At 40.4% G+C, this 19,022-nt stretch overlaps 2 protein-coding genes and 1 pseudogene across 2 annotated transcripts; 2 read left to right on the plus strand and 1 right to left on the minus strand.

Moving 5' to 3' along the window:
* Window positions 1-3,002: 3,002 nt before the first annotated feature.
* On the minus strand, window positions 3,003-4,059 carry LOC111959611 (gamma-crystallin M3-like). Its single transcript, XM_023981308.2, has 3 exons — window positions 3,956-4,059; window positions 3,493-3,735; window positions 3,003-3,361 (listed from the first exon to the last, which is right to left on the minus strand). The coding sequence occupies exons 1-3, from the start codon at window positions 3,983-3,985 to the stop codon at window positions 3,056-3,058; spliced, it is 579 nt and encodes a 192-aa protein (XP_023837076.1). The 5' UTR covers window positions 3,986-4,059; the 3' UTR covers window positions 3,003-3,055.
* A 3,133-nt stretch (window positions 4,060-7,192) lies between these two features.
* On the plus strand, window positions 7,193-8,200 carry LOC111959614 (gamma-crystallin M3-like; annotated as a pseudogene).
* A 6,371-nt stretch (window positions 8,201-14,571) lies between these two features.
* On the plus strand, window positions 14,572-15,514 carry LOC111959612 (gamma-crystallin M3-like). Its single transcript, XM_023981309.2, has 3 exons — window positions 14,572-14,674; window positions 14,823-15,065; window positions 15,194-15,514. The coding sequence occupies exons 1-3, from the start codon at window positions 14,645-14,647 to the stop codon at window positions 15,467-15,469; spliced, it is 549 nt and encodes a 182-aa protein (XP_023837077.1). The 5' UTR covers window positions 14,572-14,644; the 3' UTR covers window positions 15,470-15,514.
* The last annotated feature ends 3,508 nt before the right edge of the window (window positions 15,515-19,022 follow it).

The raw sequence follows: 19,022 nt of genomic DNA on the forward strand, positions 1-19,022 counted from the left end.
CATGTAGGTACAGTACACATTTAGGTACAGTACACATTTTGGTACACAATTAGGTACAGTACACGTTTAGGTACACTTCTATTTTTATTTTATTTATTTAACCTTTATTTAACCAGGTAGGCTAGTTGAGAACAAGTTCTCATTTACAACTGCGACCTGGCCAAGATAAAACAAAGCAGTGCAACACAAACAACAACACAGTTACACATGGAATAAACAAAAATACAGTCAATAATACAATAGAAAAAGTCTATACACAGTGTGTGCAAATGAGGTAGGATAACGGCGGTAAAGCAATAAATAGGCCATAGTTTGCGAAATAATTACAATATAGCAATTAAACACTGGAGTGATAGATGAGCAGAAGATGAGTGTACAAGTAGAGATACTGGGGTGCAAAGGAGCAAAATAAATAAAATAGATGGGGATGAGGTAGTTGGATGTGCTAATTACAGGTGGGCTATGTACAGGTGCAGTGATCTATGAGCTGCTCTGACAGCTGGTGCTTAAAGCTAGTGAGGGAGATATGTGTCTCCAGCTTCAGTGATTTTTGCAGTTCATTCCAGTCACTGGCAGCAGAGAACTGGAAGGAGAGGCGGCCGAAGGAGGAATTGGATTTGGGGGTGGCCAGTGAGCTGAGATAAGGCGGGGCTTTACCTAGCAAAGACTTATAGATGACCTGGAGCCAGTGGGTTTGGTGACGAATATGAAACGAGGGCCAGCCAACGAGAGCATACAGGTCGCAGTGGAGGTAGTATATGGGACTTTGGTGACAAAACGGATGGCACTGTGATAGACTGCATCCAATTTGCTGAGTAGAGTGTTGGAGGCTATTTTGTAAATGACATTGCCGAAGTCGAGGATCAGTAGGATGGTCAGTTTTACGAGGGTATGTTTGGCAGCATGAGTGAAGGATGCTTTGTTGTGAAATAGGAAGCCGATTCTAGATTTAATTTTGGATTGGAGATGCTTAATGTGAGTCCTGGAAGGAGTTTACAGTCTAACCAGACAACTAGGTATTTGTAGTTGTCCACATATTCTAAGTCAGAACGTCCAGAGTAGTGATGCTGGGCAGGCGGGCCGTTGTGGGCAGCGATCGGTTGAAAAGCATGCATTTAGTTTTACTTGCATTTAAAGAGCAGTTGGAGGCCACGGAAGGAGAGTTGTATGGCATTGAAGCTCGTCTGGAGGTTAGTTAACACAGTGTCAAAAGAAGGGCCAGAGGTATACAGATGGTGTCGACTGCGTAGAGGTGGATCAGAGAGTCACCAGCAGCAAGAGCGACATCATTGATGTATACAGAAAAGAGTCGGCCCGAGGATTGAACCCTGTGGCACCCCTTAGAGACTGCCAGAGGTCCGGACAACAGGCCCTCCGATTTAACACACTGACCTCTGTCTGAGAAGTAGTTGGTGAACCAGGCGAGGCAGTCATTTGAGAAACCAAGGCTGTTGAGTCTGCCGATAAGAATGTGGTGATTGACAGAGTCGAAAGCTTGGCCAGGTTGATGAATACAGCTGCACAGTATTGTTTCTTATCGATGGTGGTTATGATATAATTTAGGACCTTGAGCGTGGCTGAGGTGCACCCATGACAAGCTCGGAACCAGATTGCATAGCGGAGAAGGTATGGTGGGATTCAATAATGGGTCGTGATCTGTTTGTTAACTTGGCTTTCGAAGACCTTAGAAAGGCAGGGTAGGATAAATATAGGTCTGTAGCAGTTTGGGTCTAGAGTGTCTCCCCTTTGAAGAGGGGGATGACCGCTGCAGTTTTCCAATCTTTGGGGATCTCAGACGATACAAAAGAGAGGTTGAACAGGCTAGTAATAGGGGTTGCAACAATTTTGGCGGTTAATTTTAGAAAGAGAGTGTCCAGCCCGGCTGTCTAGCCTGGCTGATTTGTAGGGTCCAGATTTTGCAGCTCTTTCAGAACATCAGCTATCTGAATTTGGGTGAAGGAGATATGGGGGAGGCTTGGGCAAGTTGCTGTGGGGGTGCAGGGCTGTTGACCGGGGTAGGGGTAGCTAGGTGGAAAGCTTGACCAGCCGTAAAAAAATGCTAATTGAAATTCTCAATTATCGCTTCTTGAAATTCTCAATTTTTAACACATTTAGGTACAGTACACATTTAGGTACACATTTAGGTACCGTACACATTTAGGTACACATTTAGGTACACATTTAGGTGCACATTTAGGTACAGTACACATTTACAGTAGGTACAGTACACATTTAGGTACACATTTAGGTACAATACACATTTAGGTACACATTTAGGTACAGTACACATTTAGGTAAACATTTAGGTAAAGCACAAATGTAGGTACAGTACACTACACATTTAGGTACAGTACACATTAAGGTACATATGTAGGTACACATTTAGGTACACATTGTTACATAGTACTTATTTTCTTCTACTTTTATACTTACTTTTGTAGATATTAGATAAGGAAACAAATGCTAATTAATTGTGGCTCACCTTCCCCTCACCCTATATTTATTGTTTTAGATAACTGTTACCTTGATTTTGAAAGTTTGTTTATTTGAAAATTCTTAAAATTGTGCACTGCAAAATAGCATGTCAGGAAATTAAAGATCTGAGATATCACTGGATATTATTTTACATCTAGCCTACAGTACATTAGGCTCCCAAGTGGCGCAGCGGTCTAAGGCACTGCATCTCAGTGCTGGAGGCGTCACTACAGACACCCTGGTTTGATTCCAGGCTGTATCACATCCAGCCGTGATTGGGAGTCCCATAGGGCGGCGTACAATTGGCCCAGCGTTGTCCGGGTTTGGCCGGTGTAGGCCATCATTGTAAATAAGAATTTGTTCTTAACTGACTTGCCTAATTAAATAAAGTGTTTTTAAATTTACTGTACAGAATCATACCTACACAGAAACGTTGAAATGTTAAAGATGTGGGGAGTGAAATAGTCAAATGCTCAAACATGAAGTGCTCTGACTAAAAGCATCACAAACAGAAGACAATTTAGCAGTTTTAAAATTTGAACAAATTTAATCAACAATGTTCATACAACATTTGAAGAATTTACATAGACATGTTGTCCATGATACGCCTCATGCTCATGAACCTCATGCCACTCATGCTGCCCATGCCACCCATTCCCATGCCCATCTCTCTGAAGTTCCTGTACTCTCCAGGCCTCATGTACATCTGCCTGCCTCTGAAGTGTGGCTGCTCATACATCAGCCAGTGGCCCTCCATCACGTTGCAGGACTGGCAGTCTGACATACGGTAACGCTCCTGGATGGAGTCACAGTCGTCCATCATCTCGTGCATCTGACCTCCGAAGTTCTCCCTCTCGTAGATCCTCATCCTGAAGTTTCCACGGTGCTGTTAGGAGGAAAGAACAGGTTTCATTGATCAGATAAATTATTTATAAACTTGTGTGATATGAGAGATTTCTATTCAATGACAAGATTATTCTAGCTTTAGATGAAATATCTCAACTTATCTCAACCTACCATGGGGATCATGCGGCTGGACCTGAAACCATCGGTCATTCCCATCATACTCTGGTAGTCAGAGTACTCTCCCCTCTTCATGAAGTACTGGTTTCCCATGTAATTGGGGCGCTCGTACATCATGAAGCATCCACTCTGGACCCTGCAGGATTGGCACCTGCTCATGTAGGAGGAAATGTCGGGGCAGTCGGAGCTGCACTCATAAGAGCGACCCTGGAAGTTTCTGTCCTCGTAGAAGGTGGCCTGAAAATAAAAAATAATCATTTCTTGAAATTAAACAATTGTACAAAACAAACATTTTAGATACATTTGCGATGCTATTCAGTCACAATGGTAACCAGGTTACCATCGGAATAAGTACAACTATCATGTTGTAGTTTAGGGTGCTAGAGCATTACAACCCTTTTGTTGAACAATCTATGAAAATTAAAGCATACGTTTTTTTAAACCTCCCCATGCTTACCCTGCCCATGTTCATGCTGGTGTTGGACATGTTTGCTCACTGTACTGCTGGTTTCTGCTCCTGAACTGACTTCCTAACGGGTTTAACCCTTTCTTTTATACCTGACCAAACCTAAAGAATCCCTAGCTCCATTGTTCAAACCCCTGACCCAGCACCATGCTATAGAGGCGCCCTGAGGCCACGTTTCCAGGGACTGGATCCCTCACTGTCTTTAGAAAGCCTGCTTCTCAATTGGCTGTTTCTCAAACAAAGTAACATAAAGACTTTTGAGAGTAGCTAGTAACAGCATTGAAATGGAAGGTTCTCCATACATTGAGCAATACTTTAAAAAAAGATTGCACACGATTTAAGACATTTAGAAGAAATCACACATATTGACTTAAAGGGGAAATCTACAGTTGAAACAATAACAAAGCACACCCCACCTCTGTTTTGGTAAAAAGCTGAAAGATGTGCCTGGAGAAATGTAATCACTCTCAAATGCATAGACAGAGCTCTGGATGTAAGGACTGACCATCCAATATATGATAATTACTGTTTTAAACATGTTTGGAGGCTATACAGCATTTGTTCACATGTACAATATTTACAAACATTGGATTCAAACAAGCTCATATTTTGGGATCTGATGGGGTACAACAGTTAAACTAAGGTCATGATGCATTTATAAGTTATATTCTTCAAGAATCAATAGGTATATATATTTTGTTCAAAGTGGCTTAACGTAGACCAACATTCCTACTCATTGAAATGATGTGGAAACAACATTGATTCAACCAGTGTGTGCCTAGTGGGTAACCAGTGTGTGCCTAGTGGGTAACCAGTGTGTGCCTAGTGGGTAACTAGTATGTGCCTAGTGGGTAACCAGTGTGTGCCTAGTGGGTAACCAGTGTGTGCCTAGTGGGTAACTAGTATGTGCCTAGTGGGTAACCAGTGTGTCCCTAGTGGGTAACCAGTGAATACATCATTAAAAGTGAGTTGTTACTTAACTAACCTTTATAGTTGATAACTGTGATACTAAATACATTTGTACAAAACTTCTAATTGTATTATGTATTTCTAAATCAAATACATCAGTAATGTATTAATTTGTTAATTAAATAGATTGAATGGGATCTTAAAATACCCAATGCAGCCGTTTTATCTCAATATCAAATTATTTCTGGGTAACAATTAAGTACTTTACTGTGAAGCATGGTGGTGGCAGCATCATGCTGTTGGGATGTTTTCCTGCGGCAGGGACTGGGAGACTAGTCAGTGTCGAGGCAAAGATGAATGGACCAAAGTACAGAGAGATCCTGAAAACCTGCTCCAGAGTGCTCAGGACCTCAAACTGTGGCAAAGGTTTACCTTCCAACAGGACAACGATCCTGAGCACAAAAAAAAGACAGTGCAGGAGTGGCTTCGCGACAAGTCTCTGAATGTCCTTGAGTGATCCACCCAAAGCCCTGACTTGAACCCGATCGAACATTTCTGGAGAGACCTGAAAACAGCTCTGCTGCAATGCTCCCCATCCAACCTGACAGAGCTTGAGAGGATCTTCAGAGAAGAATGGGAGAAACTCCCCAAATACAGGTGTGCCAAGAAGACTCGAGGCTGTAATCGCTGCCAAAGGTGCTTCAACAAAGTATGGAGTAAAAGGTCTGAATACTTATGTAAATGTGATATTTCTGTTTTTATTTTTTTAAATATGCAAAAAAATCTAAAAAAACGTTTTTTTGCATCATCATTATGGGGTATTGTGTGTAGATTGATGAGGGTATGTTTTTTTATTAAGGCTGTGAGGTAACAAAATGAGGAAAAAGTCAAGGGCTCTGAATACCTTCCCAATGCACTATACAAATAACAGAAAATTTGCAACAAAAAAAAATGCAGGATGTAACATATCATACTAAATATATTATGAAATGTAATATGTGAAGAGATATCTGATATTACACAACTATATTCAAATGTATGTTTTTTTTATTTTAAGAAACATACAACATAGTGTGCTAAAAGCCTTATATTTTATATCTGGGAACTTTTATTTGAAAACTTTTTCGAGATACCTTCAGAATTACAGACAATGCATCATTGACGTTATTAAGGTGACTTTGTGTTTGCTTGTTTGCTAGCAAGCTACTTAATTATGCTATTTTAAAGAGGAAGGAAGGATAAGCAAGCGTACACAATCTGCCAAGTCACTGAACAAATGTAGCTGATTTACTATACTTCCGAGGGACTCACTGCACAACCCCATAGTTAACATCACAACCCCGAGAAATGAGAAGCTGTGGGAGGAGCCAGAACCAATTTTTTTGCTAAGTCACAAGGTGTACCCAGAGCCACTTTATAGCATTAGATGGATTTTACATTTATGTCATTTAGCAGACATTCTTATTCAGAGCAGTTTACAGGAGCAATTGGGGTTAAGTGCATCGCTCAAGAGCACATTGACAGATTTTTCACCTAGTCAGAGCAGGAATTTGAATTTCTGACCTTTCTGTTGCTGGCCCGACACTCTTCGCCACTAGGCTACCTGCCTCCCCACAGTTTACCCAGTGTCCTGGGCAGCAGCAAACACAGGAAATAAAGAGGCAAACAGTTTGTCCAACTGTTCTAATTTAAAGATGACCAAAATACACACCTTGTAGTTACATTTCCAGTGTTCAATGGGCTTCATAACAAGCCAGACAAAGTTGTTTTCTAGCTAGCTAGTCTGGTAACATTTTCTATCAGATAGCTACAGTATCTAATGTTAGCTATCATAGCAACATTCTTTATAGTTCAGGATTAGATTCAATCTTCATCCAGGAACCCTGTCTACAGTGAAACAGAGAGCTATGTTGGTGTAGAGAGCTCTGTTTATTTACTTAGATATACACTGAGTGTACAAAACAAGAACACCTTCCTTATATTGAATATATGTATATAGAGCAGAGGCCGAAAAAGTCTTCAAAGATTCTGACAGCAAGCAGGACTAAAATGTTAACACTGACATCAGCTTTAGGGAGCAGTAATTTGGTGGTCACTAATGGTGGCAATTGAAATCAGCTGTGCAGGTGATTTTAGTACGTATTTATGGTTTAAGGAGAGATCAACTGGTGATAATCTAGTGGCCATCGATGGTTACAATAGGACCTGGGGGATCCAGTCCCTGGAAATGTGGACGTCACCTCAGTGGCCTCAATAGGCCTCTATAGCATGGTGCTGGGTCAGGGGTTTGAACAATGGAGCTAGGGATTCTTTAGGTTTGGTCAGGTATAAAAGAAAGGGTTAAACCTGGTAGGAAGTCAGTTCAGGAGCAGCAACCAGCAGTACAGTGAGCAAACATGTCCAACACCAGCATGAACATGGGCAGGGTAAGGTAGTTTTTTATTTTATTTATTCTTTAATTTTCATAGTTTGTTCAACAAAAGGGTTGTAATGCTCTAGCACCCTAAACTACAACATGATAGTTGTACTTATTCCGATGGTAACCTGGTTACCATTGTGACTGAATAGCATCGCAAATGTATCTAAAATGTTTGTTTTGTACAATTGTTTAATTTCAAGAAATGATTATTTTTTATTTTCAGGCCACCTTCTACGAGGACAGAAACTTCCAGGGTCGCTCTTATGAGTGCAGCTCCGACTGCCCCGACATGTCCTCCTACATGAGCAGGTGCCAATCCTGCAGGGTCCAGAGTGGATGCTTCATGGTGTACGAGCGCCCCAACTACATGGGAAACCAGTACTTCATGAAGAGGGGAGAGTACTCTGACTACCAGAGTATGATGGGAAGAGCGATGGTTTCAGGTCCTGTCGCATGATCCCCATGGTAGGTTGAACATAGATTAATCTTTGAAAAGAAAGTATGTTTTGATGGTGTATTCTCAACAAAATGAGTTTGCATATAATTTCACTGATCAATAAAGTAACCCTATGATGTTCTTTCCTCTAACAGCACCGTGAAACTACAAGATGAGGATCTACGAGAGGGAGAACTTCGGAGGTCAGATGCACGAGATGATGGACGACTGTGACTCCATCCAGGAGCGTTACCGTATGTCCGACTGCCAGTCCTGCAACGTGATGGATGGCCACTGGCTGATGCACGAGCAGCCCCACTTCAGAGGCAGGCAGATGTACATGAGGCCTGGAGAGTACAGGAGCTTCAGAGATATGGGAATGAGTGGCATGAGGTTCATGAGCATGAGGCGTATCACTGATATGTGTTAGATATCTTATATTGACCAAATAAAAGTGATTAGTAATCCGTAACATTTGAGTGTGCTACATTATTTCAATATTTTGGTATTGGGGCACAGCATAAGCGATATTAGGTTCATGAGCATGATGTGTATCATTGACTCATGCTACTATATACAATAAACCATTACATATATTGTTTGCTACTATATATAAACCATTGAGTAAAATAATTCACAAACCTATTTTAAGTGATTTTAAGCCCTTTTTCTACTTACTCAGAGTCAGATGAACTCTGACTAATCTAGCATGCTAGCTGTTCCGGTAGACTTCCAGTCATAGCACTAACGCTAGTTCAACTACCATAGACATAAACATTTCATCTATCAGTTAATTTGACTCTGGGTAAGTAGAAAAGGTCTTAATTGCCAAAGTCTCACACTATCCCTTTAATGTATCCCTTTTTAAGTGTGACACCAATTGTACCTACTGATTAATGAATGTAATATAATTTACTGTACTGTATGTTGTATCATGTTAGCATAATTGGTCTCAGCTATATGACAATGGTTGCAGGTGTGTGAACAAGAAATCAAATCTAATAACATTTGATTTGATTTGATTTGATTTCTTGTTCACACACCTGCAATCATTGTCATATAGCTGAGACCAATCATGCTAACATGATACAATATACAGTACAGTATCTAGTGGATCATTGGCAATATGATTAGCTGAACAGCTTCATTGACTCACAAATACTTTTGGGTAACACTTTATTTGAAGAGTGCCTACATAAGGACTTCATAATATTACATTTATTAAGCGTACATAACAGACAATGTTTTGTATAGAAATATACATACTGGTATACAAGATTTTAACATCTAACCAGGATTTTCCCAGGGACATTAAAGGCCACGTGGCTGGCCCCTCTTTGGAAACCATTCCACACAGTTGCTCACTGAGCAACAACTAATCATTATTGTTTAGAAAAGTCATAGTCAATCGTTCAATAATATAATAATTATTTTAGAAAAAAATGTTTATCTATAATTTACAATCTGTAGAAGCTATGAGAATAGAAATGTTCAGTACTTTTGTGAAGCATCACAGCACAGTTGAAAAATACATGGCAAATAGAGATAGCTATTAAGAGATAGCTGGGAGGAGTTGAATGGAGCTGAAGGGTGGGACTAATAACAACAAGATAACAAATGTAAAACATACGGGGTCTGTAAAATGTATATAGGTTCAGAAATTTTGTGAAATAGCACAGTTACAAATACAAATCAAACTGGATGGACATCAGAAATTGAGGAAGGCCAGGACTAAAAACAAACAAAATATAACTATTGTAGCCTTGTGCAGGTCTACAATTGTAGCCCTGATGTCCTTACACAGCTCTCTGGTCTTGGCCATTGTGGAGAGGTTGGAGTCTGTTTGATTGAGTGTGTGGACAGGTGTCTTTTATACAGGTAATGAGTTCAAACAGGTGCAGTTAATACAGGTAATGAGTGGAGAACAGGAGGGCTTCTTAAAGAAAAACTAACAGGTCTGTGAGAGCCGGATTTCTTACTGGTTGGTAGGTGATCAAATACTTATGTCATGCAATAAAATGCTAATTAATTACTTAAAAATCATACAATGTCATTTTCTGGATTTTTGTTTCAGATTCTGTCTCTCACAGTTGAAGTGTACCTATGATAAAAAAATTACAGACCTCTACATGCTTTGTAAGTAGGAAAACCTGCAATATCGGCAGTGTATCAAATACTTGTTCTCCCCACTGTATATGCAGTTGAAGTCGGAAGATTACATACACTTAGGTTGGAGTCATTAAAATTCATTTTTCTACCACTCCACAAATTCCAGAAAATGATGTCATGGCTTTAGAGGTTTCTGAGAGGCTAATTGACATCATTTGAGCCAATTGGAGGCGTACCTGTGGATGTATTTCAAGGCCTACCTTCAAACTCAGCGCCTCTTTACTTGACATCATGGGAAAATCAAAAGAAATCAGCCAAGACCTCAGAAGAAAATTGTGGACCTCCACAAGTCTGGTTCATCCTTGGGAGCAATTTCCAAATGGCTGAAGGTACCACGTTCATCTGTACAAACAATAGTACACAAGTATAAACACCATGGGACCACGCAGTCGTCATACCGCTCAYGAAGGAGACACGRWCTGTCTCCTAGAGATGAACGTACTTTGGTGCGAAAAGTGCAAATCAATCCCAGAACAACAGCAAAGGACCTTGTGAAGATGCTGGAGGAAACAGGTACAAAAMMATCTATATCCACAMTAAAACGAGTCCTATATCGACATAACCTGAAAGGCCGCTCAGCAAGGAAGAAGCCACTGCTCCAAAACCYCCATAAAAAAGCCAGACTACGGTTTGCAACTGCACGTGGGGACAAAGATCGTACTTTTTGGAGAAATGTCCTCTGGTCTGATGAAACAAAAATAGAACTGTTTGGCCATAATGACCATCGTTATGTTTGGAGGAAAAAGGGGGAGGCTTGCAAGCCAAAGAACACCATCCCAACCGTGAAGTACAGGGGTGGCAGCATCATGTTGTGTGGGTGCTTTGCTGCAGGAGGGATTGGTGCACTTCACAAAACAGATAGCATCATGGGTAAGGAAAATTATGTGGATATATTGAAACAACATCTCAAGACATCAGTCAGGAAGTTCAAGCTTGGTCGCAAATGGGTCTTCCAAATGGACAATGACCCCAAGCATACTTCCAAAGTTGTGGCAAAATAGCTTAAGGACAACAAAGTCAAGGTATTGGAGTGGCCATCACAAAGCCCTGACCACAATCCTATAGAAACTTTGTGGGCAGAACTGAATAAGTGTGTGCGAGCAAGGAGGCCTACAAACCTGATTCAGTTACATCAGCTCTGTCAGGAGGAATGGACCAAAATTCACCCAACTTATTGTGGGAAGCTTGTGGAAGGATACCCGAAACATTTGACCCAAGTTAAACAATTTAAAGACAATGCTACCAAATACTAATTGCGTGTATGTAAACTTCTGACCCACTGGGAGTGTGATGAAAGAAATAAAAGCTGAAAAAAATTGTTCTCTCTACTATTATTCTGACATTTCACATTCTTAAAATCAAGTGGTGATCCTAACTGACCTAAAACGTGGAATTTTTACTAGGATTAAATGTCAGGAATTGTGAAAAACTGAGTTTAAATGTATTTGGCTAAGGTGTATGTAAACTTCCGACTTCAACTGTATGTGGGTATGTGTATGTATGTATGTATATGGATATATATATATTTACCCAAAAGATTAATGGGGGATTGGAAATGATGCAGACAATTACATTGATGGAAGCTACAATCTATCCGCAATATTATAGCTGATCCACCCCCTAATCGTTTTTTTTAAACATTTTCTTTTTTTTAATAATAAAATACAAATATTCATTATTGTTGAAAAAAATTAAAATGTGAATTAAACTAAAGATTTTTACAAATATGAACTATAGTTGAAAGGAAAAATATGAAATCATAGATTGTTTATTGTGATGTTACAAATCATAGATTTTAGTTGAATGGGAAAAATATTGAATCATAATTTCATTAAATTATAAATATTTAGTTTTGTTGTTTTATGGAAATATTTATATATTTTTTTACAAATCATTATCCTTGCTGTTTGAAAAATATACATTAAAGTACAAATGTTTGCACAAATAACTCATATTGCATTTTCTTCTTTAAAAATAAATTTTTTTGATGAATCTGTTTTTGATATTCCAGTTGGCCCTGTATTAGTTCTTGCTAAGTAAATAACACAATCTCCACATTCATCTCTAGGTATTTTTAATTACATCTTAGAAATGGAATGTCAAAACCAGCCTTATAATGTTAGCTAGCTAGTTCTAGAGTTAAAATATATATATATATTTCACCTTTATTTAACCAGGTAGGCTAGTTGAGAGCAAGTTCTCATTTACAACTGCGACCTGGCCAAGATAAAGCAAAGCAGTTCGACACAAACAACACAGAGTTACACATGGAATAAACAAACATACAGTCAATAAAACAGTAGAAAAGCCTATATACAGTGTGTGCAAATGAGGTAGGATAAGGCAATACGGCAATAAATAGGCCATGGTGGCGAGGTAATTACAATATAGCAATTAAACACTGGAATGGTAGATGTGCAGAAGATGAATGTGCAAGTAGAGATACTGGGGTGCAAAATGAGTGAGGGAGATATGAGTCTCCAGCTTCAGTGAATTTTGCAGTTTGTTCCAGTCATTGGCAGCAGAGAACTGGAAGGAAAGCCTGCCAAAGGTGGAATTGGCTTTGGGGGTGACCAGAGATATACCTGCTGGAGCGCGTGCTACGAGTGGGTGCTGCTATGGTGACCAGTGAGCTGAGATAAGGCAGGGCTTTACCTAGCAGAGACTTGTAGATGACCTGGAGCCAGTGGGTTTGGCGACGAGTATGAAGCGAGGGCCAGCCAACGAGAGCATACAGGTCGCAGTGGTGGGAAGTATATGGTGCTCTGGTGACAAAACAGATGGCACTGTGATAGACTGCATCCAATTGTTGAGTAGAGTGTTGGAGGCTATTTTGTAAATGACATCGCRGAATTCGAGGATCAGTAGGATGGTCAGTTTTACGAGGGTATGTTTGGCAGCATGAGTGAAGGATGCTTTGTTGCGAAATAGGAAGCCGATTCTAGATTTAATTTTGGATTGGAGATGCTTAATGTGAGTCTGGAAGGAGAGTTTACAGTCTAACCAGACACCTAGGTAATTGTAGTTGTCCACATATTCTAAGTCAGAACCGTCCAGAGTAGTGATGCTGGACGTGCAGGCAGGTGCGGGCAGCGATCGGTTGAAGAACATGCATTTAGTTTTACTTGTATTTAAGAGCAGTTGGAGGCCACGGAAGGAGAGTTGTATGGCATTGAAGCTCGTCTGGAGGTTAGTTAACACAGTGTCTTAAGAAGGGCCAGAGGTATTCAGAATGGTGTCGTCTGCGTAGACGTGGATCAGAGAATACCAGCAGCAAGAGCAACATCATTGATGTATAAAGAGAAGAGTGTCGACCCGAGAGTTAAACCCTGTGACACCCCTATAGAGACTGCCAGAGGTCCGGACAACAGGCCCTCTGATTTGACACACTGAACTCTATCAGAGAAGTAGTTGGTGATCCAGGCGTGGCAATCATATGAGAAACCAAGGCTGTCGAGTCTGTTGACAAGAAGGTGGTGATTGACAGAGTCAAAAGCCTTGGCCAGGTCGATGAAGACGGCTGCACAGTAATGTCTCTTATCGATGGCGGTTATGATATCGTTTTGGACCTTGTGAAGACATTGGTTAGCTAAAGCAGCCAGCGGATGCTATGGCTAAAAACTGCTGCTTTGGTGAATACGCCACTGACATGGCAAACCCCTATCCTAACATTAGGGTTTTAATAAGGGTTTTTGATATTTTTAAAACTCATGTCTTTGACATCCAGCTCGCCAGCATCCCTCATGGCATATTCTCAGTCCCAAGTTGTCAAATTACATTTAACTTGTTGGCACGACTGCACTTTTTAAAATATATTTGTTTAATTGATATAGCTAGTTAGTTATGTGTGTTGTAATCTTCATTCTAATCAGGAAATATAATATATGGTGTATCTCCTCAATAAGTGAAACATAACTCTGAACATTTAAACGCATGCAGAATTAGAGCTACCATACACCCATGAAATGGACATGAATTATGGTTGTGATGTACTTAACAAATCCTCATTCCACACAATGTGCTGTTTTCTAACCCAGTTAGTCACAATCTAGATACACTAACTGAGTAGTAGTAATCAGGAACATTTTGAAACATTGTCGTCAAAAAATGTTTTTTATTCTCTGTTCATTTCATTCTCATTAAAATTCTCTTTAAATAAATGTTTTACTTTTCTGAACCATTATTTAACAGGGAGTTTCTCATAGAAAAGCTGATATTGACATGGGGGACACGGGATTCATATCTGATCCAGAAAAAATATACAGTATATTGACAGAAAATACATCTATGGAGTCAGGTGATTCAATTTTAGCATTGAGTTACATTTAACACAATAGTTATATTTAACTGACTTCACTGAATGAAAGAGATCACAAGGGAATATGAATCATATGTTGAAATATAATTACAATTGTGTAACTGACTTGTAGACTCCACACCACTCATATGCATATATGTATGCAATGGTTTTCACTGTCAGAGTCCATTGTTCCTTTGAATGGTTTTGTGTTACCTGTTTCACAGTGGAAATAGGCTTTTATGTCTTTTTTGGGACCCGGTCACGTGGAAATATGACTACAGTACTTCAGCGCTCTACAGGCCTCTATACCATGTTGCTGGGTCAGGGGTTTACACAATGGGTCTAACAGATTCTTTGGATTAGGTTAGGTATAAAAGTAAGGGTTACCACAGACAGGACATCAGTGCAGCAGTAGCAGCAGCAACAGCAGCAACTCAGTGACCAACAATGACCACCACCGGCATGAACATGGGAAGAGTAAGCATTTATTTTAATTTTATTCTAAAACAAATTTTTCTCTGTATTATATTTGTATCTTTACATAGAAAACTAAAAGCTTCTTATATTTGTTGCATTTATTGAATTATATATTTAGAAATTATAAATAAATACATTGTGTTTTCAGGCCACCTTCTATGAGGACAGAAACTTCCAGGGCCGCTCTTATGAGTGCAGCTCCGACTGCCCCGACATGTCCTCCTACATGAGCAGGTGCCAATCCTGCAGGGTCCAGAGTGGATGCTTCATGGTGTACGAGCGCCCCAACTACATGGGAAACCAGTACTTCATGAAGAGGGGAGAGTACTCTGACTACCAGAGTATGATGGGAATGACCGATGGTATCAGGTCCTGCCGCATGATCCCCATGGTAAAATATGATATTCAGGCTGCTGTAACAGCCCATAATTCCATAATTAATCACGCAAATCATATTTGAGCTATTCAACAGTCTGGTGCATTCAGTAAATAATTCAACATGTTCTTTCCTCCTAACAGCACCGTGGAAACTACAAGATGAGGATCTACGAGAGGGAGAACTTCGGAGGTCAGATGCACGAGATGATGGACGACTGTGACTCCATCCAGGAGCGTTACCGTATGTCAGACTGCCAGTCCTGCAACGTGATGGACGGCCACTGGCTGATGTACGAGCAGCCCCACTTCAGAGGCAGGCAGATGTACATGAGGCCTGGAGAGTACAGGAGCTTCAGAGAGATGGGCATGAGTGGCATGAAGTTTATGAGCATAAGGCGTATCACTGATATGTGCTAGACATCTCATATTGACCAAATAAAAGTGATTAGTAATCCGAAACAATTGAGTGTGCTACATTATTTCAATATTTTGGCGTTTTGTGTTTACATTATTACCAGAAAGATATGCGTAACATTTAAATTGTACTTTATACCATAAAACCTACTAAATGCTGTTATGGGCATGACTTATTGACTGCCATAAAGCATTCAAATGAATGTCCTCAAGATGATGAAGAGGGATTTTGATGTTAACACTAATGAATTGGTCAACTTGTAGAGTGAACAAACTTAACTAATAATACACATTGCGCTACTCCACAAACATCCCATCAACCCGCCTCCAATAAACCGTAACACGTACAGTTTACTTAAGCTTTTTTCTCTCATTATGCAACTGCAGCAGAATAAGTGGAATGGTATCAAATACATCAAACACATGGAAACCATGTGTTTGATGCCATTCCATTCGCTTCGTTCCAGCCGTTATTATGAGCCAATCATCCCCTCAGCAGTCTCCACTGTTGTGTATGGTAAAGGTACAGCTTTTTTACACAGACAATGAAACCAATCAGCAGGATTAAGACAATCAAGAAAATAAAAAATAAAAAACAATTAATATAGAGAGACCAATTTGATAAATTACCCTCTACAGCCACAATATTAAATACAAATAAAATGTTATGTCACATACAGCAAATAGAACAGGTGTAGACTTTACCGTGAAATACGTACTTACGAACCCTTTCCCAACAGTGCAGAGTTCAAAAGTAAGAAAGATTTGCTAAAAGGAAATAGTAACACAACAGAATAACAATAACGACTATATACAAGGAGTACTGGTACCGAGTCAATGTGCAGGGGTACGAGGTAGTTGAGGTAATTGAAGTAATACGTATAGGTGTGTGTGTATGCATGTGTTGGAGTTCCAGTGTAGTATGTGTGAGTGTGTGAGTAGAGTCCAATGAGTGTGTGGGTAGAGTCCAGTAAGTGTATGGGTAGAGTCCAATGAGTGTGTGGGTAGAGTCCAGTAAGTGTATGGGTAGAGTCCAATGAGTGTGTGGGTAGAGTCCAGTAAGTGTTTGAGCAGAGTCCAATGAGTGTTTGAGTAGAGTCCAGTAAGTGTTTGAGTAGAGACCAATGAGTGTTTGAGTAGAGTCCAGTAAGTGTTTGAGTAGAGTCCAATGAGTGTTTGAGTAGAGTCCAGTAAGTGTTTGAGTAGAGTCCAATGAGTGTTTGAGTAGAGTCCAATGAGCATGCATAGAGCCGGGGCAAGAAACTCAGTGCAAATAAAAAGGGGGTCAATGCAAGTAGTCAGGGTAGTCATTGTTTATTAAAAATGAAATACAGAAATACCAAATGTACATAAGTATTCACCTCTGAGTCAATACTTTGTAGAAGCACCTTTGGCAGCGATTACAGCTTTGAGTGGTCTTGGGTATGTCTGTATCAGCTTTGCACATCTGGATTTGGGGATTTTCTTCCATTCGTCCTTGCAGATTTTCTCAAGCTCTGTTAAGTTAGATGGGGAGCGGTGGTGAACAGCAATCTTCAAGTCTTTGCACAGATTCTGAAAGGGATTCAACTCTGGGCTTTGGCTGTGCCACTCAAGGACTTTCACATTCTTGTTCTGAAGCCATTCCAGTGTTGCTTTGGCTGTATGCTTAGGGTCATTGTCATGTTGGAACATAAATCTTCTCCACAGTCTAAAGTTGTTATCAGGTTCTCATCAAGGATTCGCCTGTTTTTCGCTCCATTCATTGATCTCTCTGTCCTTACCAGTCTCCCAGTCCCTGCCGCTAAAAATAATCCATATTGCATGATGATGCCAGCATCATGCTTCACGGTGGGGACGGTGTTAGATGGTGATGAGCTGTGCCAGTTTTTTTCCAGACATAGTGGTTGCTGAGTTTGGTCAGAGGGCCAGCTCTAGGCAGTCTGGGTAGTTCTATATTTTTTCAATTTCCCAATGATGGAGACCACTGTGCTCTTGGAAACTTTCAACACTCTAGAAATTGTTTCATACCCTTCCCCAGATATATGCCTCATCACAATTCTATCTCTGAGATTTCTTGGACTTCATGGTATAGTTTCTGCTCTGACATGCGTTGTCAGCTGTGAGACACACACACAAGTGTGTTTCTTTCTAAATAATGTCCAAACAATTGAATTGGCCACAGGTGGACTCCAATCAAGTTATAGTGACATCTCATGGATGATGAAAGGAAATTGATGCACTTGAGTTCAATTTGAAGTGTTACAGCAAAGTGATGCAAATACTTATGTAAATTATATATTTCTGTATTTAATTTTCAATAAATGTACAAACATTTCTAAAAACAGGTTTTCACTTTGTCATTATGGGGTATTGTGTGTAGATGGGTGAGATATATATTTTGAATTCAGGCTGTAACACAACAAAATGTGGACTAAGTCAAGGTGTATGAATACTTTCTCAAGGCACTTTAGGTCCTTAATGATACGGACACTGTTCCTTTTGTCCAGGTGGGAAATGGCAGTGTGGAGTGCAATAGAAATTGCGTCATCTGTGGATCTGTTGGGGCGGTATGCGAATTGGAGTGGGTCCAGGGTGTCTTGGATGATGATGTTAATGTGAGCCATGACCAGCCTTTCAAAGCATTTCATGGCTACAGATGTGATTGCTACGGGGCGATAGTCATTTAGACAGGTTACCTTGGCATTCTTGAGCGCATGGACTATGGTGGTCTGCTTGAAACATGTAGGTATTACAGACTGGTCAGGGAGAGCTTGAAAATTTTAGTGAAGACACTTGCCAGCTGGTCAGTGCATTATCTGAGTATGCGTCCTGGTAATCCGTCTGGCCCTGCGGCCTTGTGAATGTTAACCTGTTTAAAAGTCTTACTCATATCGGCTACGGAGAGCAAGATCACACAGTCGTCCGGAACAGCTGAAGCTCTCATGCATGCTTCAGAGTTGCTAGTCTCGAAGCAAGCATAGAAATCAGTTAGCTCGTCTGGTAGGCTCGCGTTTCTGGGCAGTTCGCTGCTGGGTTTACCGTGGTAGTTTGCATGCCCTGCCATATCCGACGAGCGTCAGAGCCGGTGTAGTAGGATTTGATCTTAGTCCTGTATTGACGCTTTGCCTGTTTGATGGTTCGTCGTAGAGCATTTCGGGATTTCTTATAAGTATCCGGATTAGTGTCCTGCTCCTTGAACGTGGCAGCTCTAGCCTTTAGCTCAGTGGGGATGTTGCCTGTAATCCATGGCTTCTGGTTGGGATATGTACTGTACGTACGGTCACTGTGGGGACAACGTCGTCGATTTCTTTTTTTCTATTTCTTTTTTTATATATTTCTTTTTATTAACCCAGCCCCCCCACTCTTCAGTGGATAAAAATAGCTCTTTTTGTTTTTACAGCTTTTTTGTTACATATACATGCAATTTACATTTTTACATTTTACATATAAGATGCACTTATTAATGAAGCCGATGATGGATGTGGTAAACTCCTCAATGACATCGGATGACTCTGGTGGTCAACCAAATACCAGGGGCGCAACTTTAACTGGGGACAGGGGTGACATGTGCCCC

The sequence above is a fragment of the Salvelinus sp. IW2-2015 genome, linkage group LG36 (assembly GCF_002910315.2).
Source record: "Salvelinus sp. IW2-2015 linkage group LG36, ASM291031v2, whole genome shotgun sequence".
Classification (NCBI taxonomy): domain Eukaryota; kingdom Metazoa; phylum Chordata; class Actinopteri; order Salmoniformes; family Salmonidae; genus Salvelinus; species Salvelinus sp. IW2-2015.

Bases quoted from the DNA above. Each gene is read 5' to 3' on its own strand.
- LOC111959612 (XM_023981309.2), top strand. From the start codon at position 14,645: ATGACCACCACCGGCATGAACATGGGAAGA. The intron at 14,675-14,822 runs GTAAGCATTTAT...TTGTGTTTTCAG, and splicing joins CCGGCATGAACATGGGAAGA to GCCACCTTCTATGAGGACAG. The intron at 15,066-15,193 runs GTAAAATATGAT...TCCTCCTAACAG, and splicing joins CCTGCCGCATGATCCCCATG to CACCGTGGAAACTACAAGAT.
- LOC111959611 (XM_023981308.2), bottom strand. From the start codon at position 3,985: ATGTCCAACACCAGCATGAACATGGGCAGG. The intron at 3,736-3,955 runs GTAAGCATGGGG...TTTTATTTTCAG, and splicing joins CCAGCATGAACATGGGCAGG to GCCACCTTCTACGAGGACAG. The intron at 3,362-3,492 runs GTAGGTTGAGAT...TCCTCCTAACAG, and splicing joins CCAGCCGCATGATCCCCATG to CACCGTGGAAACTTCAGGAT.